Source organism: Aspergillus foveolatus (genome assembly GCF_047715535.1).
Source record: "Aspergillus foveolatus strain CBS 279.81 unplaced genomic scaffold BDW70scaffold_98, whole genome shotgun sequence".
Classification (NCBI taxonomy): domain Eukaryota; kingdom Fungi; phylum Ascomycota; class Eurotiomycetes; order Eurotiales; family Aspergillaceae; genus Aspergillus; species Aspergillus foveolatus.
The window spans coordinates 21,575-46,434 of NW_027396162.1; the positions used below are offsets into that span (position 1 = coordinate 21,575).

At 51.2% G+C, this 24,860-nt stretch overlaps 10 protein-coding genes across 10 annotated transcripts in view; 6 read left to right on the plus strand and 4 right to left on the minus strand.

Moving 5' to 3' along the window:
- The window catches only part of BDW70DRAFT_172162 (putative cell surface protein), a gene marked incomplete at both ends in the record, with an annotated part of 1,487 nt that extends 1,157 nt beyond the window's left edge, over positions 1–330 (plus strand). Inside the window, 2 exons of the mRNA XM_073743433.1 lie at positions 60–163; positions 300–330. Coding sequence (XP_073591507.1) covers positions 60–163; positions 300–330 — 135 coding nt within the window. The remainder of the gene's footprint in view (positions 1–59; positions 164–299) is intronic.
- A 287-nt stretch (positions 331–617) lies between these two features.
- Positions 618–1,842, minus strand: BDW70DRAFT_172163 (DUF924 family protein; the record flags this gene model as incomplete). Its single annotated transcript, XM_073743434.1, has 2 exons — positions 1,368–1,842; positions 618–1,278 (listed from the first exon to the last, which is right to left on the minus strand). The coding sequence occupies exons 1-2, from the start codon at positions 1,733–1,735 to the stop codon at positions 618–620; spliced, it is 1,029 nt and encodes a 342-aa protein (XP_073591508.1). The 5' UTR covers positions 1,736–1,842.
- Positions 1,843–3,104: 1,262 nt separating this feature from the next.
- BDW70DRAFT_144484 (putative formamidopyrimidine-DNA glycosylase) lies at positions 3,105–4,546 on the minus strand. Its single transcript, XM_073738258.1, has 2 exons — positions 3,887–4,546; positions 3,105–3,834 (listed from the first exon to the last, which is right to left on the minus strand). Exons 1-2 carry the CDS (start codon positions 4,477–4,479, stop codon positions 3,336–3,338), a joined length of 1,092 nt encoding a protein of 363 aa, XP_073591509.1. The 5' UTR covers positions 4,480–4,546; the 3' UTR covers positions 3,105–3,335.
- Positions 4,547–4,683: 137 nt separating this feature from the next.
- On the plus strand, positions 4,684–5,862 carry BDW70DRAFT_144486 (MIX23 family protein). The gene is made up of 2 exons (XM_073738259.1): positions 4,684–4,984; positions 5,056–5,862. Exons 1-2 carry the CDS (start codon positions 4,912–4,914, stop codon positions 5,574–5,576), a joined length of 594 nt encoding a protein of 197 aa, XP_073591510.1. The 5' UTR covers positions 4,684–4,911; the 3' UTR covers positions 5,577–5,862.
- A 1,023-nt stretch (positions 5,863–6,885) lies between these two features.
- Positions 6,886–9,766, plus strand: BDW70DRAFT_144490 (peptide alpha-N-acetyltransferase complex A subunit NAT1). The gene is made up of 3 exons (XM_073738260.1): positions 6,886–7,017; positions 7,130–9,085; positions 9,142–9,766. The coding sequence occupies exons 1-3, from the start codon at positions 6,936–6,938 to the stop codon at positions 9,603–9,605; spliced, it is 2,502 nt and encodes an 833-aa protein (XP_073591511.1). The 5' UTR covers positions 6,886–6,935; the 3' UTR covers positions 9,606–9,766.
- Positions 9,767–10,574: 808 nt separating this feature from the next.
- On the plus strand, positions 10,575–14,106 carry BDW70DRAFT_125174 (uncharacterized protein). Its single transcript, XM_073734854.1, has 7 exons — positions 10,575–10,944; positions 11,003–11,327; positions 11,381–11,577; positions 11,627–11,900; positions 11,949–12,088; positions 12,139–12,269; positions 12,327–14,106. Exons 1-7 carry the CDS (start codon positions 10,828–10,830, stop codon positions 13,819–13,821), a joined length of 2,679 nt encoding a protein of 892 aa, XP_073591512.1. The 5' UTR covers positions 10,575–10,827; the 3' UTR covers positions 13,822–14,106.
- Positions 13,980–16,106, minus strand: BDW70DRAFT_125177 (phosphoribosylaminoimidazole carboxylase ADE2). The gene is made up of 4 exons (XM_073734855.1): positions 15,577–16,106; positions 15,428–15,525; positions 14,421–15,378; positions 13,980–14,334 (listed from the first exon to the last, which is right to left on the minus strand). Exons 1-4 carry the CDS (start codon positions 16,040–16,042, stop codon positions 14,138–14,140), a joined length of 1,719 nt encoding a protein of 572 aa, XP_073591513.1. The 5' UTR covers positions 16,043–16,106; the 3' UTR covers positions 13,980–14,137.
- Positions 16,107–16,767: 661 nt separating this feature from the next.
- BDW70DRAFT_153983 (uncharacterized protein) lies at positions 16,768–17,907 on the plus strand (the record flags this gene model as incomplete). Its single annotated transcript, XM_073739749.1, has 2 exons — positions 16,768–17,389; positions 17,450–17,907. The coding sequence occupies 2 exons, from the start codon at positions 16,768–16,770 to the stop codon at positions 17,905–17,907; spliced, it is 1,080 nt and encodes a 359-aa protein (XP_073591514.1).
- Positions 17,908–18,523: 616 nt separating this feature from the next.
- On the minus strand, positions 18,524–22,418 carry ctpA (Cu(2+)-transporting P-type ATPase CCC2). Its single transcript, XM_073738261.1, has one exon. It carries the CDS (start codon positions 22,229–22,231, stop codon positions 18,680–18,682), a length of 3,552 nt encoding a protein of 1,183 aa, XP_073591515.1. The 5' UTR covers positions 22,232–22,418; the 3' UTR covers positions 18,524–18,679.
- Positions 22,419–23,205: 787 nt separating this feature from the next.
- Positions 23,206–24,699, plus strand: BDW70DRAFT_144496 (CSN complex subunit 7). The gene has a single exon (XM_073738262.1). The coding sequence runs from the start codon at positions 23,608–23,610 to the stop codon at positions 24,586–24,588; it is 981 nt and encodes a 326-aa protein (XP_073591516.1). The 5' UTR covers positions 23,206–23,607; the 3' UTR covers positions 24,589–24,699.
- Positions 24,700–24,860: the final 161 nt, after the last annotated feature.

Consider the following 24,860-nt stretch of genomic DNA (forward strand, 5'->3'; position numbering starts at 1 on the left):
CCTCCTCAACCAGCACCTCCTCAACCAGCACCTCCTCAACCGGTACCGCCAACAACCAGCTCCATCAATACCGGAGTTGGTGGGTCGCCTACCATGATCGGTGTTCCAACAGTCACGGTGATCCCAGTCCCTGCAGTGAACGATGGAGCCTCGCTGCGGCTCGGTACTGGCTTGGGTGCTCTCGGATTGCTTGCAGCTATTGTTCTGTGAATTGCTTCTGGTCTAGTGGTGGAATAGGAAAGCATCCCCTCTGGCTGTATTTTTATGTATGCCATGCCCAAGAACCTCTTGTTGTACAGTCTTCGCTCAACGTTTTGTGTGAGCTGGTGATAGGCCTCTGCGCATCACGACTGTTCATATTTGCCGAGAGCGAGGTATGTAGCGAACATGCAGAGCAACCTATTTTTAATTCAGAACATCTAAAGCAATACATTGTTACTGTAGCTACCGGCCTTCATTGCTCAGTTCATTTTCATAAAATGTAGAACTAAGGCTGTGGAGGATCGTTGCATAGGCGTTCTCGTCAAGGAAGCATATTGGTTATCTATCCTACGGTATGTATGTATCTATATGCAAATATATCTTTGAAGAGTATATATACAATGAGGTAGTGAGCATCAACCGAAGGAGATGTCTGTCTCGCTGAGGAACTTTTCCTCCTCTGGCGTTGTAGTTCTCCCCAACACTCCATTCCGGTAAGGATACCGTCCAAACCGTGTAATGATATCATGGTGCTCCTTCTGAAACTTGAAGTTTTGCGCCAGATTGGCCTCGACAGCTTCCCTATTGCTCGTCAGAATCTCCCGGCAAGATAGTTCCTTCTCGCCTACTCCGTCCGCTGGTTCATCCAAAAGCCGACGAATATCTTCAGCCATCTCTTGATAACTCCTTAGCACAAGTTCTTGGTGGCCAAGATCCTCTGAATGCATAAAAGGCAGATAAAACCAATGTCTTAGCGCGAGGCGATACCGTATTTCGGGTCTAATGGCAATCCCCTCTTCCAAAGCCCGGGACGCGATAAAACGGCATATCGGGTCGAAGAATATATACACGAGTGCGGCCTCAGCGCCTCTGTAGCAGTTGCGCGGGAGCTGGTCGAGGAGGATGATCAAGCCGAGCCAATCATGCGCCGTTGTAGGCTTAATGAGCGCGAGAATTTGCTGCGCCATGGCTTCGAGTCTGGACGGGGATGGTGTTTGGGTTTGCGAGGGGGTATGGGGTTCCGGATGTGGCTGGTGGGATTGATGGATTGCAGCTAAGATGGGCTTAAAGTGGGTTCTAGGGATTTGTTAATTGGTCGTTTTATGGGGACGGAAGACGAAAATTGAGGTATGAGAGAAATGGGGAATTGACATTTGGAGACTCACGCGCATTCAAGGTCGAACACCGCATCTTTTGTAAACCACGGCTTAAATACCTCTAACGTCGGAAGGGTAAGGTTCGCGTCTTCGGCGACATGCTGGAACCAGAAGTTGTAGACGCGGCCTGGCAAGGACGGGCTGAGAAACATGGCCAGGTCAACTTTTGGCTCGTTGGACATGCTTGGAGGCGTTCGTGGTATCGGCCCAGTGTGTATTCTTCTTGCTCTAGCAGTTTGCAGGACAGTTGGGCTTCTTATTGACCATGAATGTGAAGCTGATTGTATTCTTCCTCTTGTGCTCGTTCTCAGCGCGGTCCGAGGCTGGAGGGTAAGCAGTCGTTTGTGATAGGATTTTGGACGGAGAATTGGGTGCATATCTTCTGAACGAGTAAAGGCTGTCGGAAGCTAGACCAGGATACAAGGTTCTGTGGTAATGGTTCAGTTTGAGCGTTTTGGAGTCGAGAAGTGCTCCAAGACCGAATGTCTGTCTATCTACTCCGCAATCGTAGAGGTAGAGGAGATGTGGTTAGAGATCGCAGCTTGTGCTCTTTCCCGGTTACGTCACCCAGCAGCCTTGGCCTAGAACTTGAGATGTGTTAGGGCACATCCACAGCCTCAGGCACAAAACTCATCAAAGATGCGTTTTGTCAAGTGACATGTGCTGTTGATTGGTTCTATGTTGAATGTCCTCATATCAAGGTTACTATTTTCAAATGTAACCTCTCCCTTCGTCGAATCCAAGTCATCACAAAGAAATTAACCCCAGAAGGTTACAACCATGTTTCGTCTGATCTTAGAACCACGATTTAGGCTGCACAGAACAAAGGCTCTCAGGAACTGGGTCCATAGCGGATTGCGGTTTTGAGTCCGCAGGGTTCTTGAGGACTGCCAAATGCCGCCTCGCCTTTTCATCTCTAGCAAATTCTCATCCATGTACCAGGATCTCCCTTTAGCAACTTTAAACACAAATCCAACTGAAATTTACTCCACTTGGTCCATAGAAGCACCGCATTCCGCAGTGTCATTTCCAGCTACGCAGCTACGCCATGTCCAAGTTGACTCACGAACAGAAAAAGAAGATACGGGCAAAAATATACAACGTACCGACTACGACGATCACGAACGTCCTGAAGTTAAGGCCCGATGCTTCTGCTGATGGATTTCTACGTCTGCGAGACAAATGCATACCCATGAGCTCGTCATCACAGGAGCACTCGAAGGACAACCTTCAACGCCAAGGTCGAAGTTTTCGATAGTGACGCCTACGAGGTTGGTGTCGAGTTTACCCAGAAATGAATCAAAATGGGGACTTTGAACCCAGTCTGCGTGATGAACTCGGGTAACCCAAACCAATTTAGGCGGACGCTGGAGTTGGGGTTCGTCAGTCAGGCCAGAAGCCTCTGCTGCCGCAACACCCTAAGCGCAACTCTCAAGAAGATGTTCTATCACCTGCGGCTGCGTGAAGTCATCCACTTCCCGACGGCGGTCATTTTCCGCACAATCGGAGAGGAGAACCATGAATTTCGATGGACTTCAGTCGGCATCAGGACTTCCCGGTAATGTGCGTCGTCAGCGTGGCGGTTCTCTAGGGACCAGCTATCAATAATGTGAACTACCTACCCGGGAGGTCATGAGGGGGAAATTTCGGTACACCCGCCACATTTGCATGCACAACGGGCGCCGTAGCGTTGTGCTCAGAGCCTTGGGATGCGGCACCTTCGGGAGTCCAAGTGAAGAAATAACGGTTCGCTGCTGCGAAGTTTTACAAAAGTCAGAGTTTCAAGGACGGTTCAACCGCATCGTATTCGCTCTGGTAAACGGTAGAAACAACAACAACTTCGATACGCTCCGCGAAGTGTTGCAGGACCCCCAAGTCTAATATTCTCAAAACTTCATTTCCCCTATACAAGCTTCCGGCCAGTTGCCAGTTTGAGCAGATGTTGAACATGCGCTTAATGTTCCTGTACAATCGACGTCACTTCCTGAGCCGCGTTGAGCGCCGTTTTGTTTGGCGTGTTTCCTTGTCTTCGCCTGCGCCCTCGCCTTCCAGTTTGACGGACTGTTTGCTTTCCTTTTTCGAGTCTAACTTGTCTGTGTTGGGCGTGTCTTTCTTAGTTGTTGTCCGCTTTCGCTTCGTCTCGCGCTCATCACTGCTTTCGTCCTCTTGCTTTACATCGCCCGCCACAGGACCAGTCTTCTTCTGTACACTAGGGACCACGGCACTGGTTCTGCCACCGACGGTGAGGAATGTGATTTTCTCCCCGTTCGGCAGGGTGGATTGTTTATTCTTTTTCCCCTTGCTCCATCGATGCTTGAACAACCAATGTTCAGGGAATTTGTCAGAGTCTGCTAATACCTCCGTGGAGGTGGAACAGACATAATGAATAGATGAGTGGAGTTCTTTTACTTGATCGTCTGTCAACGTGTTGCTGTATTGTTCCGGGTGTATTTTTGCGTGGTATAAGATCTCATCGCTGAAAGTAGGCGTCAGTTCACCATCGAAACAATTTCATGCAGTAAACCTACCCCATCCAATTTCCGATTCCGCTTATAACGGCTTGGTCAAGGAGAAGCGCCTTGACCGGTACCTTCTTACTACTCAGCTTGCCACCAAGCCACTCTTCCGTGACCACGTCCTTATCAACAAGGGGGTCTGGCCCATTTTCTTTGAGAGGAGTATAATTCCGAATCTCCTCAGCAGGACAATCAACCAACCGTATCCTAGCCAGTCTCCGAAAATCCACAAACGCAGCCTCCACCTTCGGATCCCCATCCGTTTCCAGCAAGAATTTCCAATACTTTGGCGGCCACTGCTTATCCTCCGGTTTATCCGTGCGATAATAGTATGTGTCCGCGTCGCGAATCTTTAGCCAACCCGCCATGCCGAAATGCATTACGGCATGCGGTGGCGAGGACATGGTGATCCAGAAGTATTTCCCCTGCTGACCCGTGCCTATCACTTTCTTGCCTTCCATCGCCTTTTGAAATTCGGCTGCGCTCGTGCCAACCTTGCCGTAGACAATGTCATCGTGTTGCGTGGACACCTTTGTTAGGGTCTTGCCAACTAGATGCTGCCGGATGAAGTGCACGATGCGGTAGATTTCGGCCAGTTCGGGCATTGTTTACTCTCTTTGGTTGTATATGGAGGAAATACGATAGGTAATTTGAAGACGGGGTGGTTATGAAGATGGGTTGGCTGCTGTTAGCTCCTAACACGAGCTTGAGCTTCACGCGTTAACTGATCGCGAAGTCACGTGATGAGGAAGGTAGTGATAAGCCGGTGGCTCAATGGGTGCTCCCTCAAAACCAACATCTTACATTTAGCCATCTAGACGGATCTTATGAATAAAATCTTGACCTCTTCATATTACCTAGCAACATCTAACTCTCTGGCCTACCGGATTAGAGCACTCTTCATTTCAAACGAACCATCAGCTTAGCCAAGCTCTCTTCAGCCTCGAATTATCCAGCTACTCAATCTGGCTTGGTTCTGGAATACAGCCGCCAAAGCGGAGCAGCAGACCGGAGTTGCGGAGACTGAGAGGTGGAAGATGGTACGAGCGTCTTCCACGCCTGCTCCAACGCTGAGCCCGCAATTCTGTTTCAACGAACGGCTACTGAGAGGTATATCTCCGCCATCATCCGAACCTACCTACCATACAGCTAGCGAGCAGGCTAACCCTGCATGACAACAGACTTTCTAAGCCTCTCCCGCTCTACAATTGATGACTCTATAACCCAAAATCTCAATGCTCTGGTTACGCCCGCCCGTGCCGGGTTTGACCCCTCCTCCACCGCGATCCGGCAGACAGACTCAAAAGCCACGCGAACAATAGACCCCGCCGCATGTCAAGACTTCAAAGATAAAGTTCTGTTTCCGTCATGGCAGACTCGCTCAGATGTGCTTACCTACTGCGCCGGTGTTGCGACGAGCCCTGACCCGGATGACCCGGATTTATTACTGCGGCAGACAGAGTCTGCAAGGGATCGAGAGCGGGTTGTGGATGAGAGGTTAGATCCTTATTCTGCGAGGTTCTTTCCGAGGGAGGCGCGGACGGAGAGTTTGGCGAATTTGGTGAGGAATCAGAGGACAGTAGAGGAGATTATTCGGGCTAGGACGTGGGGGCTTGTTTTGGAGAGATGTGGTGCTGATTCGGGAACCCCTTTGGGATGGGAGGAGGCGCTTAATGGGTGGCGGGAAATGAAACAGCGGTGATTCAGGAACTTCTTGGGTTCTGTATAGTACAAAGCATGTTGATTGTTTATCATCGAAAAGCGTGGTCTTTCATCTCAATTCTGTATCTAATGATGTATATATAGGATTATCTGAGCTACATTCCATACAACATACGGTTGTATGTTTCCAAAATAAGTCGCAAGTTAACTTGTGGCATGCAAGAACCCTCATGAGCCCGACAAGGTTATCAGATGCGTTTGATGCTTAAGCGAAGTTGGTTAGCATTGCCTAGGGACGCCTGCGCCCAGTTCTGCACGGCGCATAGCGTTTGATAACGGAGCCATATACAGCCTCTCGCATATCAGAGCTGCAAGCTTGGTTAGGATTGATATGCTTTTAGCGCCACTTGTTGCTGCAGAGCATAGGTTGTTCGATAGTGGTGTACAGAATTTCCCAACTCGGAGATAGCAAGCCGGTAGATGACTGACACCGGCTTGTGCTATCGAGGATGTTTTCTAGGGGGTTTGATTCGCTGTTAGCTTTTCGGTTGTTGTATTATTTTGGTATGGACCTTGCTCATCTGTGCCCTCTCCCAAGCCCGTAATAACCGCAGTCCCGGGCCGAAGAGCGTCCCTGAGCTTGCAACTATGATGCTGACTATGCATCCACCCCGTGTGATCAGTATATGAGTACACCCATCGCGCTAACCTCCAGCTGGTTGAGCGAATATTCCAGCCAGTGTGTTTTCCATAGAACGATGGACGGTTGGACTTGACCCGGGCGGTTTAATGATGGCCCCATTCTGCAGAAGATGGGGAAACGGTGTAACCCAGGCGTTGAGAAGACAAGCTATTTACGTGCCATATCGAATTATCGGTAGATGGTTGTTGAGAGGTGCATTTCACCCAACTAAGCATCCTGTTATGCGTAGAGCCCACCCCTGCTAGGCTGCTGCAACACGGGCCCAGGGGAATCTCGACATTCCCAATAGGTTTCAAGCTAAGGTATCATTGAAGAAGGCGAGACTGTGCTATCAAAGCTCCTTTGTGATAGTCATCTCGCCGGGTTGTTACTGGCGTCGTCCGGGGGTTGCACTCGATTGGATGATCGTTTTGACGGATCGTCCTCGAGAACGCGTCAGAGATTCCGAGGAGCATGAGTGACAACCGCATTGGGCGTCTAGCAGGTGACTGGAAGAAGCAGCATGGGTCTAGGCTGTCGAGCGCGGTGAATGGACATTGTAGGCGGGATCGTTGACTACTGGCGCTGAGGCTCGAGCTTATCGCCTGATTGCTGCTCTGGGCCAGCTCCTCGTTTCCGCTTTTCGTCCCCCGCGCACATCGAGCCTCTCTCCTCGCTCACCTCCAAAACTCCGCCGACAGGTCTGCAACGCCCACCATGCCGCAGCAATTGAGCTCGAAAGATGCCTCCTTGTTCCGACAGGTAGTCCGCCACTACGAGAACAAGCAGTACAAAAAGGGTGAGTCGTTGCCAATGCCATGCCGAGTTTACCACGCTGGTCGTCGATGTTTCATGCGGGCGGACGTAAAAGGGCTGACTGTCATACTTTGCTTTTCTCGAGGGAATTAAAGGCATCAAAACAGCCGATCAGGTCCTCCGGAAAAACCCAAACCATGGCGATACGTTAGCGATGAAGGCTCTGATCATGAGCAATCAAGGTGAACAGCAGGAGGCCTTCGCCTTGGCCAAAGAAGCTCTAAAGAATGACATGAAGTCGCATATTTGCTGGCACGTGTACGGCTTGCTCTATCGCGCGGAGAAGAATTACGAGGAGGCTATTAAGGCATACCGGTTTGCTTTGCGGATCGAACCGGACTCCCAGCCCATCCAGCGCGATCTCGCCCTCCTCCAGATGCAGATGCGGGACTATCAGGGATACATACAGAGCAGAAGCACTATGCTGCAGGCTCGACCCGGCTTTCGACAAAACTGGACCGCTCTCGCTATCGCACACCATCTCTCTGGCGACCTGGAGGAGGCTGAAAAGGTGCTGACGACATATGAGGAGACGCTGAAGACCCCACCACCTCTGTCAGATATGGAACATTCCGAGGCGACACTGTACAAAAACATGATTATTGCGGAGTCAGGAAATATCGAGAAGGCATTGGAACACCTCGAGTCGGTAGGACACCGCTGCTCAGATGTGCTCGCTGTGATGGAGATGAAGGCGGACTACCTTCTACGTCTGGACAAGAAGGAAGAAGCCGCTGCAGCCTACATTGCTCTTCTGGAACGCAACTCGGAGAACTCTCTCTACTACAACGGCCTGATCAAGGCCAAGGGTATCTCCAGCGACGACCACAAAGCCCTCAAGGCCTTGTATGACTCCTGGGCGGAGAAGTACCCCCGCGGAGATGCGCCTCGCAGAATCCCCTTGGATTTCCTTGAAGGCGATGATTTCAAGCAGGCTGCCGATGCCTATCTGCAGCGCATGCTCAAGAAAGGCGTGCCATCGCTCTTTGCGAACATTAAGCTTCTGTACACCAACTCTAGCAAACGTTACACAGTACAAGAGTTGGTCGAAGGTTATGTCTCAAACCCCCAATCGAACGGTGCGGCTGATGGTTCCGAAAACACCGAATTTCTCTCCTCCGCATATTACTTCCTCGCACAGCACTACAATTATCACCTTAGCCGCGATCTATCCAAGGCTCTCCAGAACGTTGACAAGGCCCTTGAATTGTCCCCCAAGGCGGTAGAGTACCAGATGACCAAGGCTAGGATATGGAAGCATTATGGCAACCTTGAGAAGGCAGCAGAGGAGATGGAGAACGCCAGGAAGATGGACGAGAAGGATCGTCACATCAACTCCAAGGCCGCCAAATACCAGCTTCGCAACAATAACAACGACAAGGCGCTTGACAACATGAGCAAATTCACGCGCAATGAGACCGTTGGTGGCGCCCTTGGCGACCTCCATGAAATGCAATGTGTTTGGTATCTGACGGAAGATGGCGAGGCTTACCTGCGGCAGAAGAAGCTCGGGCTCGCCCTCAAGCGTTTTCACGCCGTTTACAATATCTTTGACGTGTGGCATGAGGACCAGTTTGATTTCCACAGCTTCTCTCTGCGGAAGGGTATGATTCGAGCCTATGTTGACATGGTTCGCTGGGAGGATCGTTTGCGCGAACATCCTTTCTACTCCCGAGCTGCGCTTTCCGCGATTAAGGCCTATATACTTCTCCATGATCAACCGGATCTAGCTCATGGGCCTCTTCCTGAGATTAACGGTGCTGATGGGGATGATGCTGAGCGCAAGAAGGCTCTGAAAAAGGCTAAGAAGGAGCAGCAGCGGCTCGAGAAGCTCGAGCAAGAGAAACGGGAGGCTGCTAGAAAGGCTGCCGCTAACCCCAAGAGCCTAGACGGAGAGGTCAAGAAAGAGGACCCCGACCCCCTCGGCAATAAGCTTGCGCAGACACAAGAACCGCTCAAGGAAGCACTAAAATTCCTCACACCCTTGCTGGAGCACTCTCCCAAAAATATCGAGGCTCAATGCCTTGGGTTCGAGGTACACCTTCGAAGGGGTACGTTTAAGAGTTCCACAAAATGCACGTGTGCAAAAGACTGACTACTCTTCTAGGCAAATATGCACTTGCGCTCAAGTGTCTCGCAGCGGCCCACTCCATCGATGCATCAAACCCTACACTTCACGTCCAGCTGCTTCAATTCCGCCAAGCTCTGAACAAGCTATCCGAGCCTCTTCCGCCTCAAGTCGCGGAAGTTGTGAATTCGGAGTTCGAGGCTCTCCTGCCGAAGGCGCAGAACCTCGAGGAGTGGAACAAATCCTTCCTCTCGGCACACAAGGACAGTATCCCACACAAGCATGCCTACCTTACCTGCCAACAGCTCCTGAATCCTGAGTCCAAGTCCGAAAATGAGAAGGAGCTTGCTGCTACCCTAGATGCAAGTATTATGTCACTTGAGACAGCCCTTGCTGGTCTAGACCTACTAGGCGAGTGGGGAAGCGACAAGGCCGCAAAGACTGCTTATGCTGAAAAGGCTAGCAGCAAGTGGCCAGAGTCGACCGCCTTCCGAGTTAACTGAACGTCGACACTGCTTGCTTCTGTCTCCGTTGGTGTCTGAATATGGTTCTTGGTCTTATTGGTTTCATTGTGCGCACTTAGCGAAGCCTATAGAACCAAAATGAGATGTCTACTTCAGCCGAATTGTCAAGACGAATGGAAAGACCATGTATGAGTATTTATGGCTTCTTGAGTGGGGGTATGTTGCTTGGAGTATATACTAGGTACGGAGTATAGCCAAAAATCCAATAAGGAATCGAGATTTACAGCATTATCATCTACTTTGCTTTCCCGCGAGGTCTCCATAGTCGATCAATCAGCTGCCAGTTAAAAGTGTCGCAGCTGTCCCATGAACGCCCCCTGTGTGATCTCGAGCAGGCAGGCAGGCAGAACCAGCCTAGCCTGAGTGCTGACGTCATCATGATGGTTCGTACGGCAGACTATTGCATTACCATAGGAGCTCCAGGAACTTGACCTTTCCGAACATGTACCGTAGTATGATAGTATCCCATCTTCTGAGCGCACTGTCCAGGACCTAGACCATAAGCCAGCCTGTGTTGGGTTCACTGATACCTTGTCCCAGCCTCCTGCGCCTCTTGAGACTCTGGAGCTCCCTTGCACGCACTCGAGACCTTGTTAGCGTCCAGCGCACCGCTCAAAAATAGAGCAGGTTTATTGCATCTTCTTAACTGGTTTAGTGACTTTTTAAGACATGTGAATCCAGGGTTGAGAGTCATGGCGGCGCGCGATGACAGAGTTCAGTGGGTTGATTCTGTGAGGTAGAGATGCTGATCTTGTTGGATGATCTCATGCTGGAGTCCCAGACTCCCAGTTTATACTTCGCGATCTTCGATGGTGCTTTCCTCAACGGCGTTACACAACCAACGACACTGTGACGTCAAAGCGACACTGGCAGTCGTGGAGTCGTAGATGGGCAAGTGCAGTGGTGGCTTGGATACATATAGCGTTCTCCTTCCTCAACTCAATCCTCTCCCTTCTGGCCTTTCTGTCTTTTGACTTGAATCTTTCCTACATTCCACGACACAACCAGTGATACCCCCAGATACCCAGATACCCAGATACCCCTTGACTCTCTAGTTTGTTTTTTTCATACCCGTCTCGCGGTTTTGGTGCTCCCTTCAATCCATACTTTGAAGGTGATAATCGATAATACGACACGATACTCTTAGACTCAAAACACTCCCTCTCCTTTGCTTGCTATTCATAGCTTGATCTCGTTCACCATGCCTTCTCGCGCGGTCAATAAGCCGGTCGACCCAAAGCAGAGGGACAAGGACATCAACAACAAGCTGCAGCTGTTCGGTATCTACCACGCTTTCAAGAATGGAAAACTTCCAACCGTAAGTCACAGTTCATACCAGCAGTCATTGTCGCCTACTAACTGGATTTCGCACACAGAACAAGCAATGCGATGTCGCTATCAACTCTGCCTTGGCCCACAAGGCGCTCACAAACCCATCGAAGGAATTGTCGGAGGAGGGTCGGGCTCTCGTTCAGGACCTCCGAGTCGTCATTGAAGAGGCCAAGAAACTTATTCTTAGCAAGAACGATGGCCAGTTGCTTCAGGAGTTCATCTACGACGCTCAGCACATCTCTACAGAGGACGTGCAGAAGCCCAATGTTGCCGGCAATGACACTGCTGAGCAGGATGCCGCTAGAGCACGAGAAGGACTAAAGACTCTTGGAACCCTTATGATCACCAATGGAGAGTTCCGCAAGCTCCGTAAGTAGAACATGTTCTACACTCAATCCTCTATACACTAACATTCATTCAAGTTAACGACGCGATGATCATTGCCCGTGATATTGCCGGGGACGCTTCCCAGAAGGCTGCCGATAGGGTTCGCCCGGCGGAGCATGAACTTTCCCAGGTCGATCAACCCGCCGAGGACAATGTTTGGCATGAGAAGCCGGATTTTGCAGGCCAGAAAGAACAGCTGAAGTCTCGCTTTAGCAAGAACAAGGACAAGGCTGTAAGTGCCATCGCTCGCATTGTACCTTACATCACTAACGTCCGCAAAGCAACAAGAGGCATCCGATGTTGCCAACACTGGTGCCCAGGCTGCTACCGGTCCAAGCGGTGACTCTGTCGACCCTTATTCTGGAGTTAATGCTTCACTCCAACACGCCCAATCCAAGGTCCCTGAGGACCAGAAAGCGGAGGCCAACAAGCGAAGCCAGGAATACAAGGATAGGACTAAGAACTATCTCTCTGGAAAGTTCCCTCAAGAGCGTCGAGACCAAACCATCTATCGCTTGAAGAAGATGATTTTGGAAATTCAGGGCCACCGGGACTGTAAGTTGATCAGCATTATACATTATGAGCACCGCTAATGCATAAAAGACCAGCAAGCAATTGAGACTTTGCTCGACCTTGCGGAAAAGTACGGTGGCCACGGAAGGCACATTGCTCAGCAGGGAACTGGCAGTGTCCAGGGAACCCGAGGCCAGGGCAAAGTTCAAACCATGGAGAAGAACCTAAGGGTATGCTGGTCAAAAGATAGGCCTTGAGAGAAGGGACTAACTCGTAGCAGACTTTAATCGAACGATTCGCCAACAGCACGTCTATGGATGATTTCTTTGACTCTCTGGAAAACATCTACCGCGATGCGGACAAGGACCCCGAGCTCAAGGGATGGTTCAAGAACACAAACCAGTTCATCCGGTAAGACTTGTTGCAGATTGTATCTGAAGAATATTGGTTCTAACGTCCGTCTTGTAGCAAAACTCTCCAGCAGCAGGGCTATATTCTTCAGGATGACTGGAATCGCCAGTATAACGACCTAGCTGAGCACGGTCGATTCCTGCTTCGTGATCGATACAGGGACCACACCAACCGTGTGTTTGATGAGATCAAGTTCCTTGGTGATCAATTCAATCAGGACCGCCAAAATCGCGCGTTTGGTGACGCCATCGAAAAATTGTTCACAGACCTCGGCCGCGATGAGAATGGAAACCCCAAGTTCAAGAAGCACCTTGTGAAGGATATCACCGATGTCATTCTCCCAGCAATCTTTGAGAACGTCCGCTATGTTCCTATCCCTCGTATTGAGGTGCAGGATGCCATGGCCGATGTAGTCATCGAAAACCTGGTGATCGAAAGCGACAACCTCATGCCAAATGTTGTCGAGTTTGGAAGTGACAATTACTACCGCTGGGGAAGGAAGAAGATTAGTAGCAAGAGAGACAACAAGATCATGATCTCTGTGTCTGGTATCCAGGCCGACCTGAGAGATGTTAGCTTCTACATCAACAAGAAGCAGGGCTTCCCCTCTATTACCGACACTGGTGTGATGGATATCTTCCTTGGAGGCGAGGGTTTCTCGTTCAAGATTGCCGCTTCTACTGCCCAGAAGCAGGACCGCCAGAACTTTGTCAAGCTCGACAAGGTTTCTGTCAAACTCGATGACATTGACATCAAACTCAAAAAGTCTAAGCACAAGGTCCTATTCACTCTCTTCAAGCCCTTGCTCTTCCGCACTGTGCGTCCCGCACTCCAAAAGGCCCTTGAAAAGCAGGTTCGTGATGTCTTTGAAAAGGCCGATGCCTTCGCATATGACGTGCACCAAGAAGCCCAACGAGTGAAGGAACACGTCAAGGAGAATCCTCAAGACGCACCAAATATTTACAACCGCTACTTGAACTCTTTCCGTGCCAGACTGGAGGAGGGTAGACGCAAGGCCCAGGAGGCTTCCCAGAAAGCTGCCCAGCGCGACACCAAGGCGCAGACCACGACTACTCTTAAGGGCTCGCTGTTCCCGGACATCAAACTTCCTGGAGGCATTACCACCAAGGCTACCGAATACGAAGAGCTTGCGCGTAAGGGCGAGCGCTGGGAGTCGCCCATCTTCAGCATTGGCTCCGCCTCGGAGTCGAGCGACATCCCGAAGCCGGAACAGATCACTTGTAAGCCTCACAACACTGCCGAAAGCAAGCTCCGTGACCGTCAATCTCACGGCGCTGCAACTGGTGGCGCAGCTGGCGGTCTCGCTGCTGCTCCTCGTGGCCCTGTCACAAACGGAGGCGCATTGGCTACCGGACGAGCCACGGACGGCGGCCCAGCAATCGCTGCCCCAACCCTAACCAACGGCAGCACTGCGGTGACCAACGGTCATGCGAAGCACTATGATTCTTTCCTGAGCAATGGCGCTGATGGCAAGTTGGCTCAGGACATTTCCCACATTTCGGGAACTGGATTCAACCCTCAAACCGCGTAGATTTTGGCCTAAATGCGACGGGTGACAACTCGCGATTTCTGTTTCCTATTTTTCTTTTGTAGTATGACAATACCTAATCCTCCAACCGTTTCGTTTGAATTCTCACCCACATTCTTTTGTATTATACGTGTCACGCAATCATGTTTTTGAATTTTTTTACTACCCCATCCTAGGTAGCTAGGTAGTTCTTATCAAGTACGAGTTGTACTGTTTATTTTCTCTTTCATGAAATTGGATTTGGCAAATGCTTTTGTCTACGCTGAGCCATCTATAAGACCTAGCCAATATCTTTTCTCCCGGATGCAATGAAGATTTTTTACATCTGATTGAAGTACTTCTCCCACCCCAAATCCTGCATCTTTACATTCTTCATATCCATATTCTCCTTCCGAGCGTCCTCGGCGTACTCCTCAACCTTCCGCTGGACATCCGGGTCAAAAGCGCCAATGATCCGCGCTGCCAGGAGTGCAGCGTTGATGCTATTGTTGATACCGACCGTTGCAACGGGGACACCTATGATGACGACATCAGTATACTTTGTCTTCGACGGACAGAAAACGAGAAATGAAACTCGGCTATGGGCGATGGCCAATACATACCTCTAGGCATCTGCACAATACTGTACAGACTATCCACTCCATCCAACGATGAGCCCTTAACTGGGACGCCAATGACAGGGAGTGCCGTATGCGCCGCAGCCATACCAGGTAGATGCGCGGCGCCGCCAGCAGCAGCAATGATAACTTTGATCCCCCGCGCCGCAGCGGAGGCAGAGTATTCTGCCATGAAGGTAGGCGTGCGGTGGGCGGATGTGATATCAACGGCGGGCTCAATGCCGAATTTATCCCGGAGCAACTTCAGACCAGGCACAAGGGTCTTGAGGTCACTGTCCGAGCCCATCATCACGGCGACCTGCGGGGAGGGCTTGGTAACGCCCGAGGGAGCGGGCTTCGTTTTGATGTCTGGGCGCTGGGAGCGGATTTCGTCGACGACATCAATGAGCGGTTGAATATATTCCTCAGCCTTGTGCATTGTCGGTGCGGTGACGGTGACGTGGCCCATCTTGCGGCCCGGTTTGGCGTCGCCCTTGCTGTAGAGGTGAATTGAAGCGTTGGGTATAGAGAGGGCGGCCTCGGCAGCTTTGAGGTGTGTATCCGGCGCGGAGCCACCAATGATGTTGAGCATGATCGAGGGTTGGCGGAGTTGCAGGCTCTCTGGGGGGATGGGCAGGTCGAGGATCGCGCGGAGATGGGCATCAAATTGAGAAAGGGCGGTACCCTCGATGGTGTAGTGGCCGGAGTTGTGTACGCGGGAAGCGAGTTCGCAGAGGAGCAGGCTGTTATCGTTCATGAGGAACATTTCGACACCAAAGGCGCCCTTGCCTTCGAAGGTTGCGACAGCCTTGCGCGCGAGCTTTTGCGCGGCTTGGTTGACGTGTTCCGGAACGTTACGTGCGGGCGCGTAGACGAGCTTGCAGATAGAGTCTTCTTGGACAGTTTCGACGGTGGGGTAGGAGAGAACGGCGTCTTTGGTTTTGATAACCATTACAGCGAGTTCCTGTGATCTATGTTAGGGTATGTGAAATGACGCTTATGGAGGATGCGACCTTCTGGTAGTATGCCCACTTCTCTGCGTACAATGGGCGGCCTTTGAGGAACTCCAGCGCATCGGGGATATCGTCTTTCGAGTTGACACGGTAATTACCTTGATGGGTAGTGTTAGCAATTGCGTTTTTGATTCAGACTGCGGACTCACCGCGTCCATCGTAAGCCATGGTCTTTGACTTCAACATCAACGGGTATCCCAGCTCTTCACCAGCCTTGGCCAATTGCTCCGGGGTGTTTTCCACAAGCTCACGGTGCTCCGCCATGGGAATCCCATGCTTCGCAAGGTGCTCCTTCTGGTTGAACTTGTTTTGAATCGTGCGAATAGCCTGCCAACTCGGCTCAATCTGGACCTGCGACGCAATCTCCTCGAGGGCATAGGTGTCGACGTGCTCGATTTCTGCCGTGATGACGTCGCACTTTTTAGCCAATTCCCGAACGGCATCGCGTTCCTTGAATGAGCCGGTGACATGGTCGTCGTGGGCACTGATCTGCTTGGCTGGGGAGTTCTCCGCATCGAGGATGTTGCATTGGATGTTGAGTCTGTTGGCAGATTCGACGAACATGCGGCCGAGCTGGCCGCCGCCAAGGACGCCGACTTTGCGTGAGTTCCACATCCTCAATTGCGAAGGTCTATGTTAAATGAGAGACGAGGAGGAGGAATCAAGTAGAGAACTGGAGATGAATCACCGATCACGAACTTCTGCCCCTCCGTGGCTCCGCAATCGGCCAAATGAGGAAAAATTGGCAAAGCGTCTATCGTCACGTGATTTTACGATAAGATTGCCAGTATACACCAATCAGCACCCAGAATTTGACTGGAAAGCCGTCAGTTCCCCACTATATATAACACCAGGGCGTATTTGATACGTACACATTCATTACAGGTACAAGCCGCGATCGAGCGAAGCATCGCTTCCTGAAGCTCAAGCTGACTTCTGATCATCTCGGCCTGGCTCTGTGCGCAACAGCTCTGAGCGATAATGTCTTTAGGTCTGTCTACCTTCCCCAGCTTTTTGTCCGAGTATCAGGCGCTTCTTCTCCCTCCTGGTCCCTGGCACGATTGGCTCGTGGACTAACATCGTCATTCGACAGATGAAGAGACTTTGGAAATAGTCGCCAACGGCGGCTCGATGGATCTGTATGCTACTTAATGACTCAATATAGAGCTTATAGCTCCTATGCAATGCTAACATACCTACTCAGTGACAAATGGCCAAGCATAGTCGAGCCTCTGCTCACGCGACTGGAATACGTATGCCGCCTAAGACCTCCCTTGGAGCATCACCACGTGGTAGCTAATATATGCTAGATCATCTACAATCTCTTCCCAATGCCAGAGATGCCCGCCGAGTCTTCATCTAATCTTCCGTATCAGCAGCAATACCTGAATCCGACAACCTCCGCCAATGATCCGAACCCCGTCCCCTCCAGCAGCAACAAGGAGAACGCAGCTCCCTCAGACCTCCAAACAAATTCCCAACCTTCAAAGTCAGACCCCGACACCCAATTGCCTTCGTCAACGGAGCGCATTCCAGACTCGCTATCAGCGTCACAGGCTGCCCCCGCAACTACAACTCTCCCCGCACCGCTCCTTCTCATCCTCCAATCCATCCAGTCAACTCTTAGATCTCTATTCTCGTCCAAACCACCACACACGATTCAGCGACTAGCGGAACTTATTCTTCGTCCAAATGCACATTACCGGACACTCCCAGCTTACATGCGAGCCCTTGACCGCGTTGTCTCGGTCACCAGCACCGCCGACGTGTTTCCGTTCCCGATGCAAAGTGGTGCAGCTACAGCACAGCCTAATGGGTCACTAAATGGCGCGCAGGCCACATTTAGCCTGTCTGACGACGCACTAGGTAGTGATGAGGCTCTGGGCGGTGCTCTTCTCACCCCGATACCCTGGCTGAATAATGCTTCGTCGCCAGACCCTGAAGGGACGGGTATTGATGAAGGTACAATAAGCCCTTGTATCTCCAAGTTCAGTACACTAACCATAAGCCTGCATTGTGCAGTATCCATAGTAACAACTTCTCCTACGCTCCAAAACCAACTTCTTTCACAGCCCGCCGACTTAACTCCGCAAGAACACGTTGGTGTTGGGGGCAGCGTATTAGAGGGGGAAACGCCAGCTGAGCCTACTGAGGAAGTCCCTCACGCTCGAGGTCCCTCTGTACTTGGAGTTCAAGATATGGGCTTACAGGACGGCAAAGGTGTCGAAATGACCCTTCAGGGTAAAGAGACGGAGGCCGATGCTCATTCATCCACTGCGGAATCATCTACCCTTCGGGGATCTAATCAGGAATCAGTAGCTGGCGCCAGAACCACGGAGTCAGCCACCCAAGGTCAGAAGGATGAAGACGCCAAACCCGATGCGGTTGCAATTACAACTGCAGCTGCTGATGGGGACGGGGATATCTCTCTATCCGATGAGCCTCATATATCGCAGAAAGGCCAGGACGAGAAGAAATAATGGCGACCCATGCGCACTAAGCGGACTTGGTATGTCCCGGAGCCTGATAGCACTTGCTTCGGCCGCATTGATGCGGAGATGGGTGGAGTTGACAATAAACTGTCACTCCGTAGTCGGATCTGATACTGCTCGACTTTGATGAATGAATGATGATCTGAACTTTATAATCTTATGTCTAACTGATATCTAGCATGATCTTTGAATCTTGTACTTTCCGAACCCGGCTTTGCCATCAATATATGATGCACCCTTAACGACCCTAATGCCAACCTTTTAGCGTGGGCGCAGAAACGTAATGAGGGCACTTTCAATTTTCCGTACAGAGCGCAGATCGACGTAGATCTACTTCGGACCAATTGGTCTCTTAAGGTGGATGACACATGGATAGACACATAATAAAGATCTTAGACAAGCTTCTAGACCAGCGGTCCTCTAGTTGTTCATTGAGGTGCAATCGGAATTTTACTTGATGCGTACATGAGTAATTATATATTCCCTCCAAACCCAAGAAAAATAAAGCAGAGGTTCAGGATTTCGCACTAAATTTGAAAACCGGGACAAAGACTTATGATTTATCTATCATTTTTTTCTATCATAGGATAAATACATTGGACCTGCAGTAAACAACAACTGGGAAGAGGTATCTTAGGCGGGAGTGCAAATAATCATAAATGAGACAGAACCGAGGAGAAAAAGTCATAAAGCATCATAACTAGCTAATAGACCAACCATCCAATAAACTATTTATCCTAGGATGCACAACCAGGTAGGCCTAGACGGTGGGTTCCACCGTCTGCAAAGGCACATAGCTAGGCTCTACACTCACCGACTGACTAGGCCGTCCAGTAAAGACGGACCAGACCCTAGCACCGAAGCCCTGAGCCCACTGCGCAGCGCGACGAGTCGTGTTAGGGTACGTAAAGAGCGTAGCCCCGAGCCAATCCTTCCGAGAATTGCCGTCTGATGTTGTGCCAACCTCCTTCTCCAGCAGCTCCGCGTCCATCCAAGAGGGTCGTCTCCAGAATTTTAAGAGGAGACTGCTTACGACAACCGAGACACTGGAGAGCGCCATTGCCGCACCGGCAGCCATTGGCGGCAGCATAAACCCGCCAAAGGGGAGGAAGAGTCCCATTGCGAAGGGCAGGCCGATAATGTTGTACCCACAGGCCCAGACGAGGTTGAGCTTAATGCGGTTGAAGACGGAACGGGAGAGGGCGAGGCTAGCCGGGACTGAGAGCAGGTCGTCGGGCCGCATGAGTACGATGTCGGCTGCTTCCATGGCGACGTCTGTGCCTGAGGCGAGAGCGATGCCGACAGACGCGGTGGCCAGGGCAGGGGAGTCGTTGATGCCATCACCTACCATGGCAACGCGGTCGCCGGTCTCTTGGAGGGATGCGATGATGGATTGTTTCTCGGAGGGGGAGACGGAGGCGTGCACGGCTTCGGGTGCGATACCAACAGCCGAGGCGATTGAGGTGGCCGCTGCGCGGGAGTCTCCAGTAATCAAAGAGGTCGAGATTCCCATGCGGTGCAAGGCGGTTACAGCAGCTACGGCGGTTACCTTGACGGTATCCTGGAGAAATATCGTGCCGGCGAAGTGGCCGTCGATTGCGACGTGGATTTGGGTGATGCCGACCCAGGAATTCTTGTAACCGGATGCATCGGGCGTCGTTTCAGCTGATTGTGGGATGGCAACGCTGTGTGATTGCAAGAAAGAAGCGTTTCCGATCAGGACACGGTAGCGGACGCGTTCGACACCGGAAACTGGCTCAACCAAGGCAGCTATGCCCTTGCCGACGCGGGCTTCGAAATCGCCTAAGCTTCCTGGAAGTCCACCTTCGCCCGAATTTCCTGATTCACTCTTTGCTGCCAAGTGGATTGCCTTGCCAATAGGATGCTCGCTATTCATCTCCGCGAGCCCAACAATCAACCACCAGAGCCGACGACGCCAGTCACTTGAACTCCAATGAGGCTCAATCCTAGCCTCGGTGACACTCATCTGCCCGGTTGTCAAAGTACCGGTCTTGTCAAACACAACATGTGTGATCTTGGTAGCAGACTCCAGCACAGCACCGCCCTTGACGAGGATACCCTGAGTTGCACCAACTCCTGTGCCGACCATTACCGCTGTAGGGGTACTGAGTCCCAGCGCGCACGGACAGGCGAAAACAATGACTGAGATGCACAACTTCAGACAGACCATGACCTTACCTCCGCCTTCTTCTGTCACAAAGATCTTCGGAGGGTTAGGAAGCAAGTGGCTCACAAACATCCAGCCAAAGAATGTAATCAACCCAAGGCTGATAATCGATGGTACAAAATAGCCAGCGACGATATCCGCCATGCGTTGGATGGAAGCCCGGCTTGTTTGAGCGTCTTGTACCAGCTTGACAATCTTGCTGAGCTGAGTGTCCTTGCCAGTGCGAATAACCTTAACGTCAACTGCGCTTGTCCCATTCACTGTTCCCGCAATGACCAGGCTTCCTTTTGCCTTATGAATAGGCAATGCTTCACCAGTAATCATGCTCTCATCGACATATGTCTCCCCTCGAATAACAACTCCATCAGCGGAGACCTTGTCGCCTGGATGGAGAACGACAATGTCGCCCACTTCAATGAGTTCAGTGGGGATGATTTTCTGTGAGACGGTGGGCATTTCGTTTGAAGTAGCCGGTTTTTGCTCTTGGCCGTCAACTTTAACCCATTCTTCTACCATCTTCTCGGCGGCTATCGGGTCATCGTAGATGGTCGTCATTGATGGCGCGAGAGACATAAGCCGAGAAAGAGCAGCAGACGTTTGACCTTTGGCCCTGTTCTCAAGCCACCGACCAAGGGTTATGAAGGTAATGAGCATAGTACTTGTGTCAAAGACAGTGTTGGGTCTTTGGTGAGGGTCAATAAGGATGGCTACAACCATGGTGAAAACACTGTAGAAGAAGGCTGCTGAAGTGCCAAGCATAACGAGAACATCCATGGTAGGGGCACGGTGCCGTAAGGACTTATAGCTTGTGATGTAGAAGCGTTTACCGATACCGAATTGCACAGGAATTGTGAGTAATAGACACACGGAGTCGCCGAGGTAAAGACCTGGAATGATTCGAATACCGCCAAAATCGAGCATTGGTAGGTACATCGGAAGAATCATGTTTATCAGAAACACAGGGATGGCGAAGGATAGTGAGAACAGGAAGGCGCGTCTCCACTCCAAGACCTCTTTCGTCTTCGCCAGAGACTCTAGCTGCGCGTTCTTGTCATCAGACTCCGCTAGTAAAGCATTGCAGCCAGCAGCTTCAACGACGGCAACAATTGTACGGATCCCAATCATAGAGGTGTCGTACGAGACCACCAGCCGAGAGGTAGCAAGTGTTACTGACGCTGAGACAACCCCCGGCTTTTGCATTAAGGAGTCCTCCAGGGCTGCAGCAGAATTAGCATCTCGTAAGCCATGAACGTCAAGCGTGACCTGAGTCGGCCCGCCCTTCTGACCAAGCGCCTGGACCTCAGAAACGACCTTGGCATCGAAGCCGGCATCTTCGATCATTTCGACAATTTTCCGAGACGGAAGTATTTGAGGGTTATGGGTGATGATTGCTCGCTCGGCGAGCAAGCTGATGTTGAATTGAATCACACCTTCCACGCCGTCAAACGCCGCCTGCACACTTGACGTACATGCGCCGCATGTCATACCCTCGATAGCAACAGTAGTGGTCATTGACTGAGACGAGGGATCCGTAGACTCGGATCCGCGAGGACCAGCCCGGGATGTCGAGGTTTCTAAGACCCTTGCGCCAAAGCCACGATCCTCCACTATCTCGGCAAGCTGCTCAGCGGAGACCGTTGACAGATCATGCTCAATCACCGCTCGCTCTGATAGCAGCGAGACATTGACGGATCGCACACCATGGTTCTCTGCCAGCGCGCTTTCCACTGCAGAGGTACAGGCCCCGCAAGTCATTCCTTCAACTGCCAGTGTTGTCGTCACGACGTTCACCTGGTGTGCTTCATGATCGCTGGTGCTCCGCGACGGAATCGACGAACTGTCGGTGGAGATCACAGTCGCATCGAAGCCGCAGTCTTCAATAATCTCGGCGACTTTTCCTGGAGGGAGGAGAGTGGGATCGTGGTGGATGACGGCCCTGCTCATCATCAAACTCACGGAGACTTCGCCGGCACCTTCGACGCCGTTGAAAGCGCCTTCAACGGCAGAAGTACATGCGCCGCATGTCATTCCCTCCACACTAACGGTGGTCGTGGCCATTTGCGAAGTTGGCTGGCTCGGAGAGAGGGCGCCACCCCGGGCGGCTAACGTATTTGAGACTGTCATCGTACCGGGACTATCAACGGACAGTGAGAAAGCCAGGCAAAGGCCGGAAATGCCACTGTCACCGCATAGGAGCGAACAGTCGGTTTTAGAATAAGGAGAGATCGAGTTGAGAGAGAATGTGAAATAAAGAAAGGGCGAGAGGAAGAATGGGATTAATCAGACGGGTCGGAAGTTGCGGAGCTGACGCGCCTGGGCTGAAACCTTGAATCCCGCATTTATTGCTGAGATAACCGTGCTCAAATTAAGACGCAAGGGAGAATGGAGATTGGGTGATTGTTCAAGCAGAACTATTGGACGATCATTTGGCTCTTTCACATAGCTTGCTAGGCTCAATGGAGTATCTCCTCATTCTAGCCTGAATGGATAGGCATTTGCGAGCTTCTGTTGAGAATGACTAATGCTTTCTTGCATCGCAGCCAACGATGAGACCCAGCTGATCTCAGCAAGGTAGGTTGAATTTTTCAACCAGTGAGCTGCGCCTTTCAATCCATTCACTCTTGATCTATTTTTTAGAAGCTCAATACTCACCAGATCCGGTATACCAAGCAGTGCCGTGGGGTCGGCCTACGTACTCCGTACTACGCACTACTGTCGATGGCGGTTGTCGGTCTTTGGCTTGCAGAGACGTGGTCTTTTCTTGCCATTCATACGGAGTATTTGTCCAAAACGATGTAATCTGGACCCGTTGGCTGCTATACCTGAGGCGTTCGGGGGTCCTCTGTACCTCAGGCGTTTGACAGCGACTGGCGTTTCACCTAAAGTATACTTCAAACCGCCGAGGCATTGGCGTCCTGGGAAGCTCATGCCAACTTCTGCGTATATTTACCCCTTTCCAAACCAGTCTCAAGCAAGGAGTTCGCATGCGAAGAGTCAGATCCAACTTTAAGCAAAGCTCATTGCGAACCAAGATGGCGTGAGATGTAAGACTCAATCTGAGTTGGGACGCAGTCACGTGCTGCAATGGGTCTCCAGCCAGGAGAGCGATCTGGAAATCCATTACTCAAAGATTACGGGATGGGCCAGACTGTCTTCGCCTTCTTAGAGTATCAAACGATATTAGTACTACCAGAATGCTCCACATAGAAATGGAGATGTCATTGTGTGTTTGAGGTGTTTGTGCTTGGTGCCCACTTGACGTGAAGTGGAGGATATGTTTGCATTGAGTGCAAACCCTTGGACTTCGTTTCTCGCTCCATCTGCGGAGTACTGTACACTAATCATCAGCTATCCAACAACATCAGCCACGAGCCTAATCACCATTGCTCGCCCGTTTCATACATACTTCGAACTGTACACTCATCTGGACTTATACGCTATCATCGGCAGCGCCTCAACTTGCACATTCAATCCAGCTCAAGCTCCAGCACCCAGCACTGATGGACCAAGTCCACCATAGGGCCCTGGACGCCCTACAATCCTTCATCGCCCTCATAGACTCCAGTAGCGCCACATCCCCTCGGTACATCGCCAACATCATTACGAACGCTACCTCCAGCCCACAAACGTACGTCTTCGCCGAGCTGCTCGAACGGCCCGCAGTCCAAGCACTCCGGTCTTCAGACACCCCCGCCGAATTTCAGAGCTACCTAACCCTCCTTGAGATCTTCGCCTGGGGAACATGGCAAGACTACCAGCAAACGCCTAACCTCCCACCACTCAGCGAAGAGCAAGCCCGCAAGCTTCGCCTACTCACCCTCCTATCTCTTGCCTCTACGATAAAACCCCTCACCTACGAAGCTCTTATGACCTCACTCTCCCTCTCCGCACCATCTGAACTTGAATCACTTGTCACAACAGCGATCTACTCTTCACTTATCACGGCTCGCCTCTCGCCAGCTACAAACCCACCCACAGTTAACGTAACGTCCGTCGCGCCACTGCGCGACGTTAAACCTAGCTCTCTCCCAACAATGATCTCCACCCTCACAGCCTGGGAAGCCCGCTGTGGCTCCGTAATCTCCGACATCGAAGCAGAAATAGCTAAAATCAGAGCTGATTCTGCACAGCGCCGTCAAAAGGAACATGCGCGTGCTGTGGCCATCGAGAAGACACTCGAGAAGTGGAATGCCGAGAGTATGGAACAAGTACAAGGCGGAAACCCTGGTCAGGGTCAGGGTCAGGGCGGTCTCGGGACTAAGAATGTGGGATGGAAACCCAGAGATCTGAGCACGGCCATGCGTGAGAGAGGGTTCTTCGGGGGTGGGAGTAACAAGCGGGAGTTTGATGATGACGGGTACTTCGATGAGGGATCGAATGACTTTGATCAACATGGTTCTGGGATGGATATCGATGAGGGTGCTGGGGCTAGGGCTTCGGGAGCGAGGCATTCAAAGCGTTTTCTTGGGAAGAAGTCATAGCATCTCATGTCACGGTTCAGGAACGACATTTCATTGCATTGAGCGTCGCGTTCTCCTCGTAGTATAGATTTCTAACGCGGACTGCAGATGTTTTATGCACCAGGAGCTAGAACACTGCAAATAAATCTGTAATTACGTTTACTCTCAAACACTAAGCTAAGTGGTACCAAGTATGAACAATATATCCACAACACCAAGGCTTCAGCAAAATTCATCTAACGTACAAGTTCAGTAGCGAAGGGGTATTATAGAAAGAGAAAATGATCAAGAGG